The sequence below is a fragment of the Chanos chanos genome, chromosome 15 (assembly GCF_902362185.1).
Source record: "Chanos chanos chromosome 15, fChaCha1.1, whole genome shotgun sequence".
Classification (NCBI taxonomy): Eukaryota; Metazoa; Chordata; class Actinopteri; order Gonorynchiformes; family Chanidae; genus Chanos; species Chanos chanos.
The window spans coordinates 18,960,393-18,968,983 of NC_044509.1; the positions used below are offsets into that span (position 1 = coordinate 18,960,393).

At 42.7% G+C, this 8,591-nt stretch overlaps 1 protein-coding gene across 1 annotated transcript; it reads left to right on the forward strand.

Annotated features, from left to right (window-relative positions):
• The first annotated feature begins 2,972 nt into the window (after positions 1–2,972).
• LOC115828359 (RE1-silencing transcription factor-like) lies at positions 2,973–7,627 on the forward strand. The gene is given in 5 exon segments (XM_030792315.1): positions 2,973–3,008; positions 3,108–3,330; positions 4,165–4,298; positions 6,514–7,022; positions 7,024–7,627. Coding segments are annotated over 5 exon segments (1,506 nt in total).
• The last annotated feature ends 964 nt before the right edge of the window (positions 7,628–8,591 follow it).

Genomic DNA, 8,591 nt, shown 5'->3' on the forward strand with positions numbered 1-8,591 from the left:
TTACCGCCCAAAAAACAACAAACTAAAACAAAAAACAACGCATCCAAGGACACGTTCTTCACCTACCATGGGGAGAATTTTACTTCCAAAAACGTCAGGCGCTGGCAGATCCACTGTAAAAATTCAAGTAAATTAGAAAACTCAGTTATTATAAACCAGGTAAGTAGCGCAAAACTCAAAATTACTCTCGCTACCGAACTCAATTAAGCCGAACGCCAATCAATTCAATTCAATTATTCAATTCTAAATTGCCCGCTTCCGAAATCCGCGCTCACTCCGCCCCCCTTACAAAAAAAAGTGCAACGCACTTACCAAAATCAGAAGCCCAACTACACAAAGATATTTCTTCGATGTAGTGGTATCAACGACGTAAAATTGAGTAAGCGGAAAATTCAAAACGCACTAACTGCAAAAACAGACGCCACATCTAATTACAAAAATAAGAAGTCTAGCTTTAGACGAGCCCCCAATTGTTACGCCCACAAGGTGAGTGCAACAATAAATGAGGGGGGAGAGAATGCGGATCAGGCTTAACAAACAAAATTTATTTAATCAATACAAAAGAAAACGAATGAGAGTCATCAGGGGTTCCAAAAGAAGTTCAGTAAACGAAAACACGTCGGTCCGACCGGCCACCTCCAAAATGAACGTCCGCCCTGGCAACCTAAAATGAACAAAAAGAAAGGAGAGGAGGGGCAGGGAGAGGTGGAGGGGCAGAGCTTTTAAACCTGGGTACAACTGCGTGCCGGTGTACCCAATTGGGCTGATTGCGTCCTGCCACACCACCAGCATGCCTATGAAGGGAACACAAAAGAACCAATACCACGGCCTGGGGGAAAAGGGGCAAAGCCCAGAGGGCCGTGACATTCATAAAGGTCTCTCATCTGAAGAAATGGTTCCTTTGCCAAATCTGGGTGTCCTTATCACCGCACTTCAGTTCAAACAGAAATTTGAGAAGAAAAGGAAACAAAACGAAGCAACCAAAAAAAAAAGGGGTACCCAAAAAAATATATTGCATAGAGCTCTATGTGGGGAAAAAAAAATTGTGTAATACTGAAGTTGTTCCGGTGGGGTGACCAGTACAATTCCGTCCGCTCCTCTCCTCAGCGTGTCGAAGAGTCCAGGACTACTGAAGACAGGCAGTCCATCTAGCGAGAGAATATCGCACAGTTTAAGTGATAGCAAAGCTCAGGCGAGGACCACACAACTCCACCGATGTATGCTCTGCCTTCGCACAGCCCCTCTGGACCTGCGTGTTCTCCCGCTAGTGCGTTTGTATGATAGCTTCCTAACCCTACCGGAATGCGGTTGCTACTGTCGTATACTAGTGTTAAAGTGACAGCAACTATTTACTGGCGAAAACACTCAACACACACAAGCTGAGTAAATCAGCTCTCGATGATCAACAAGGGTCTTTGAACGATCTGACAGATACTATAAACTGTACCCTCCGCAATGCTTTAGATACGGTAGCATCATTAACGCTAAAAAATAGGCGTAAACAAATAACACCCTGGTTTAATAACGATACACGTGTATTGAAGCAAGCATGCAGAAGATTTGAACGAAACTGGGGCGCCACTAAACTGGAGGTCTTCCGCCTCGCCTGGCATGATAGCTTAATACCCTATAAATGCGCCCTCTCCACGGCCAAATCTGCCTATTACTCAAGAATAATTAATCTCAATAAAAACAACCCGAGATTTCTATTTGATACAGTATCAAAATTGACCCAGAATCACTCCCCTCAATCCAGTTCTATTACCGCATGCGACTTTGTCAGTTTTTTCTTACAAAAAATAGACTTAATCCATTGTGATATTCAAAACAGTCAACAAAATCAATGCGCCGGTATACTCCCCATCGCTGCCCCAGAGCCTAATCAGGATGTGCACACTCTAACCCAATTTGAGCCTCCCTAGACGCGCTCTCCAAACTGGTGCACTCCGCTAAACCAGCCTCTTCCCTGCTCAATCCCCTACCTCCTAAACTTTACGTAGAACTTTTCTCGATCCTCGGCCCTACAATCCTCAACCTTTTAAATTTGTCAATTAAGTCGGGCGTTCTACCCTCTGCTTTTAAAACAGCCGTGATTAGCCCCCTACTTAAAAGACCTAACCTCGACCCAGACAGCTTGAATAATTATAGACCAATCTCTAATCTCCCGTTTCTTTCTAAAACTCGAAAAAATGGTCGCTGCGCAACTCATCGCATATATGTCCTCCAACAGCCTCTTTGAAGTGTTTCAGTCAGGCTTTAGGCGTTTTCATTCCACTGAAACCGCATTAACTAACGTGACTAATGATGTATTACTAGCCATGGATGCTGGTGATACCTCAATACTTATTCTTCTCGATCTGAGCGCAGCATTCGACACAGTCGATCACACCATATTGTTAAAGCGCCTGGAAAATCAAATTGGCATCCGTGGCCTGGCACTCTCTGTTAAGTTACGTCTGCAGCATTGTTGTAAAAGAACTATAGTTGCTTCATGTCATTCTCTGTCTCGCCCCCTTCTAAGCTTACTCTGGCTGTCTTTCACACATGTCAAGGAAGAATTTAGAAGGATAACCACCATGAGTCTGCAGTCAACATTCATGGACAAGTCTGACCACTGAACACCACAACTGTTAAGTGTTTTCAAAAAGAAAGGAGGTGCTGCAGGTGTCAAAATAACTCAAACTGAAAAGACTCTATGAGGTAAATACTCATTATCTAATTGCATAAGCTTTCATTTTCAGTAACTTCTTTTGTGGTCTCATGACAGACTAACACCACTGAGAGCAAAAGAGACACAGTAGTAGTATATCGCTACAGGCGTGTTGAGTGACAGGGACGGATGTGGTTGACAAGAGGGTTGTCAGGATATGTGTTGGTTGGCGCTGTTGAATATAAACGTCTTTGACCGGGGGTGATCGTTCCGTTCATGTCCTTGTGTACACGACAAAGTCTATCTCGTGATCTGATTAAACATGTCACCATCTACGGTGGCGAATAGTGTAAAGAGAGTACCTCTCAGCACAATTACCGCTGCTTATGCTAACGACGAAAACGCATTAGCACCAAGAAAGAAGAAGAGATCTGAGAGTTTAATTCATTTTCTTCAGAATGAGAAGGAAAAGTTGGAATACGAATGGCCGTTGTCTGACGGACGTGTTGGCGGATATGTGTTTGACAAAGTCGCACGTTCGGTGAAGCTGTACACTATCGAATCTGGGGGAACGTTTACGGAGGACGTGACACACATATCATTCCCTGCTAAAGACTGGCGTTTGTTTAGAAACAAAGTGTGGAGAGACCTTGAAGTCCCTGGTCTGGATCGTATCTACAGTGCGGTGTGGAATAGCGTAACACCAAACATTTATATGTGTTGTAGCGAATACACAATTATGAAAGGGGTTGAACATATAGATATTGAGAGGATTATGCGCGGCCTGAAAGTTATATTTCTTTGGAAGGACATGACCGCTCTACACGCGGTTTTCAAGAAGATAGACGGTTTATTTAAATGGTGCGAGGCCTTGGACAGATACCAAGACATCAAAGTAAATCTTTTTCAGGCTTGGGAGTCCGACATCGAATGTGACTGTGCGGTGGTCCATTCTGAATCACCCTTGAAGGATTGGTTGGTTGGGATGTGGATAAGGTTACATTTGGGGGACAGCACTGCATTCAACAATTTGTTACCTTGAAACATGCACACACACACACACACACATATTTACAGACTAGGTCCAGATGAATAAGTTATGACAGGGAGCAGGTTGTTGGTAAGGATTATATTGATGACGTGCAAAACATCAAGCCTGTGCATTGCTCTGATGCATTTTAGGAGAACATATACCTGGATCCGGAATGAAATTTCAAAAATGTTTAATTCTTTAAAACCTGTTTGCGCAGGCGGTCCGGGTCTGCACATGCAAAACATTCCTATTGTAAGCACTGACTATTCTTAAAACACAACCCAAAACAGGAACTCAAATTTCTTAGAACTAGTATAACTATGTGAATACCAGTTTTCAGCTGTCCACATGCAACCGTTCGCCAGAAATCTCATACTGAATACATCATGTTTTTCCCTAGTGCTTAAACTAGGAGGCATGCCCTCTCGGAATTATTAGCCTTTTAAACATGTTAAGAATGCAAAATGATTTCGGATTTCAGAGGAGCTTCCGGCTCAGGTACAGGACGGGACAAACACCTTCCACGTAGTCATATCTCTGGCGCTGCTGAAGGCAGCAATCCTCTTCAGTGAGGCAGCTGCACTAAACAGTTCATCTTCACCCGTTGCTACCCGGGTAGGCTTCTTTGCTGTAGGCACAAGTCCAAGTGTATGTGGAAATGTATATGTGGTCATGTGTGGAAAAAAAAGATAAAGTAGCAATGCACTAGCTGCCTGAGTCTCTTAGCTGATGGAAGGCGCCTGACGACAGGAACTCCTCACATAAATTCACATTGCAGCGTACATTTAAAAAAATCTGGATTTTTTCATAACAAAAAAAATTCACATACAGTGTAAAATTGAGAGGAGGGTATCGAACTACACATTCAAAAGGATCTGTTACACTAGCATACATCCGATCACACGACGCACTAGCACACACACGCATACAGATTATAAGCCTCACACAAGTTCACACAATCATACAACACTACTGTTATTTTTTGTCCCCCCAAAAACTCCTTTATACGCAACGAATTTAGTCCCCAGGTCTATCATTCACTTAACTACATATACCAATACCCAGCTAAACATGACTAGCGAATTTTCTAGCATAGCATAAGAAAAGAAACAACTCACCGGAGTTCGCTCAACAAATGCAGATGTGGGAAAAGTTACTCTGCACGTTGCTCTAACACAGAGTTATTGTGAATTATGAAATAAAAATTGACTGGATCGATTGAATGACTCCTGCATGTATACTGTGCTGCTTTTTTTTTGGAAGTGCGCCCTCTAAAGGAACTGTCTATAACTGGTTTATAGAGTATGGGATTAATTCATTTGAGCTACAAACATAAAACAAACAATTTGGGGACATGCAGATACATACAGTATACACATCAGCACATGGATTTACGTAGGTACATACCTTTCATGGAGGCGATTGATGTGGGTCTGCAAAAACAAAAAATGATAATCGATTAATCTGTAAATTATTTCTTCCATTCCGGACAAAAACAAATGGTATTTCCATCATTTTCTTAAAAAAAAACCCCAAAATGTTAGCTGTTCCGCTGACCTTAGCCAGCTAGTTAAATACACTTCTCGCAATATTGAAGTAAATTTGACTTAATACACCATTCAGGCTGGATCGCGAGTAAACACCGGTTATCAGATAAAGGAGAAGAACTACCTGCTGTGGGGCGAACAATTCCTCACTTCAAAACGCAACACTATTCACACAGTGAAACTATAAGACTGTGGCCACATTAATCCGGAGGAATCTGAAAACACAAATTATTGGAACTATTTTCAGAGCCTTGTGATGAACAAAGAATTTAAGACACATGGTGAACTATATACAGGAATCAAACAATATTGAGGAGTTTCCATATGCTATTAGTAGCCAAATAAAACTGGCTAGGATTTACCTGATCCATACCTGATCCATGAGCAGTTACAGAGCATTTTTCTGTTTGGGCTTACCAAAATGCTTGAAAGCAACAAAGAAAAAGAAAATCTCTCTCTTTGGCTCACCATAACTCGAGTAAAAAATGTTGCCGTAAACCATCATGTATTAACATGAATTAAATTAAATCGCGTCCGGCTTGGATGAGCATTACAGAAAGCAAGCACCAGGAGGCCGACACTTACAAACAAGCAAAATACAAGATTATGAATTATTCCCAGAGCCCAATGTCAGACTCCACACATGCAGTTCCCATACGTAAGCAAAGTCCTCTAGTAATGAGCTAAAGCATGACGCCACAGTCTATAAATGAACAAACAAAGAACGACAACAAAAAAACATGCAACCTCCAGGGGAAATGTGATCCAAACTGCATCCCATTTTCTAATCAGCAGGGTCAGAACCAAGACATGTGAGGTCTCACAGATGTTTGCCTCCAGTGCTTTGAAGTAGGCTAAATCATACATCTGTGTTTCAGAAACCACTACATTTTGTGGTAATTGCATGTGACAGTGATAGCAGTTGCCTTTGATGTATATGTAGCCGTTTCTGGAATTTTTTTATTTATTTATTTTTATTAACTTAACGGTTTCTCTGATCAATAAGCCCCCTGACCCCTGCTGACACGAACACTGCCCCCCCCCCATTATATTATCATTATTACTGTATTACTTAAAATGTTTTGTCATCTGTCTATTTCACTTTTCACATTTTACATTTATATTCAACATTCATATTTTTTTTACCTGCTTTAATATACTTTGTACATTATATTTATTTTATTCCCTGTACGTTGTACAGCTACTTGCTCTGCTACTACTGCACTACTGTTTCTAGTTGTCACCGCCCTATTTGTTGTCATTAAACCCTGGAGAATTCCCAGGTCACAGAGGCAGAGGAGGAGAGGGGCGTCAAGCTTGGTGAAGAGGAAAGGGCACAGGATCAGCCCAAGCCCTCAGAGGAGAGTCCATCCAATCCCATGCCGCTGGGAAAACGCAAACGGAACCAGGTCATTGTCGTGGAGCCACCCAAGGAGAAGAAACCTTTTCACTGTAAGCCCTGCAACTACCAAGCAGAGTTTGAAGAGTTTGTGCACCACATCTGTGTCCACAGCGCCAAGAAACTGATCGTGGTGAATAAAGCAGCTGAATCTGAGGAGGATCAAAGCAGTCACTCGGCACAGACATCCCAGAAGGGATCAGCATCTGAAAGCGGAGAAGTTTTAGGCAACACCAAAGGGGTGATTCGTTGCGAGTGCTTTGGTTACAACACCAACCACTATGACCACTTCATGGCTCATCTTAAACACCACAGTAAGGAGGGCGACGACCAAAGAGTGTACAAATGCACCATATGCCCTTATACTACAGTCAGCCAATACCACTGGAAGAAATCTGAGAAACCACTTTCCCAGCAAGCTCTTCACCTGCAACCAGTGTTGTTACTTGTCAGATCGGAAAAACAACTACATTCAGCATATTCGCACCCACACAGGTGAACGGCCTTTCCAGTGCCCATATTGTGAGTATTCCAGTTCTCAGAAGACTCATCTGACCAGACACATGAGGACACATTCAGGTGAGAGGCCTTTCAAATGTGACAGCTGCAGCTACTTGGCAGCCAACCAGCACGAAGTGACACGCCGTGCCAGACAGGTCCAAAATGGGCCGAAGCCCATAAGCTGCCCCTACTGCCAGTACAAGACAGCTGACTGCAGCAACTTTAAAAAGCAGGTTGAGCTCCACATCAACCCACACCAGTTCCTTTGTCCAGTGTGCAAGTAGGCCGCGTCCAAAAAGTGCAACTTACAGTACCACATCAAATCCAGACACCCGGACTGCTCCGAGATCACTATGGATGTATCAAAGGTCAAACTGCGTGTGAAGAAACCTGAAGCTGATGACAGTGCTAACGCTGGAAATGCTCACCAGACGCTGGGCGGGATCCAAGAGGTCGTGGAAGCAAATGAACAGCATGAAAACACAGATGGCTTCTAGGGCCCGATAAATCTCTCTATCAAGAAAAGCAGTAACTCTAGTTCTACTTTGCCTGTGGAATCAGAGGTAAAGGACAAGAGTCAGAAGAAAAGCGTGGAACTTTCGGACAAAGAGAAACTCGGAAAGAAAAAGGCACAAGTTACTGAGAAAAAAGCCGAGAAAAAATGGAAAAGAAAGAGAAGAATAATAAAGGCGGAAAAGTAGTGAGGGGAGATTACTGTGAGAAACAAACTCAATGCGGGAATGAGAAGCAAGAAAATAAAAAGGAAACTACTTTGGATCCAGAACCATCAATTGAGTACGCGAGTGTACATGCAGTTCCAAAAACTCCACTTCAAATGGCTGTAGCCCAAAAACAAAAAGAGTTTTATACTTATGTAATGACCAGAAATCAAATCCAATATTAGACGCTGTTAGTTGTTACGCGCTTTCTGATATATACTGTAACCGGCTGCGAGTCATACCCGTGTTCAGCCGGTGGTCAGAGAGAGGTGAGCAGGCAAGCAGGCAAGAAGGCAAAGGGGTAGGTCGGCAAACAGACAGGTATGCAGGCAGGTGATATAGCTGTTAAATCAAATTTGCTGGAAGGGTTGAGTGTTAAACGTGAAGTGTAGAAGCGGAGAAGCAGCAAGTGGAAAAGCGGTAAGAACTGTTTGTTCATCATCGTCTTCTTATGTCTAAACTGTGAAGCTCTACTTGGGCATATGGAAGACGCCATCTTAACCTTTTGGGGTATGTGACAAATGTCGAAATAAAAGTCTTGAACCAAAGGCAAGTGAATCTAAATCAAAATACAAGTGTCTCTCAAGGAAAATAAATTCAAACTGAAACTTGGCTCCTACACTAGTGTTTCTTACACTGTATTCTTTCATCAGGTCCTCTACCTTCTCTCTTAGGTATGTGATGAGGCCTTGGGTCACTGTGTCTCTTTTGCTCTCAGTGGTGTTACTCTGTCATGACACAA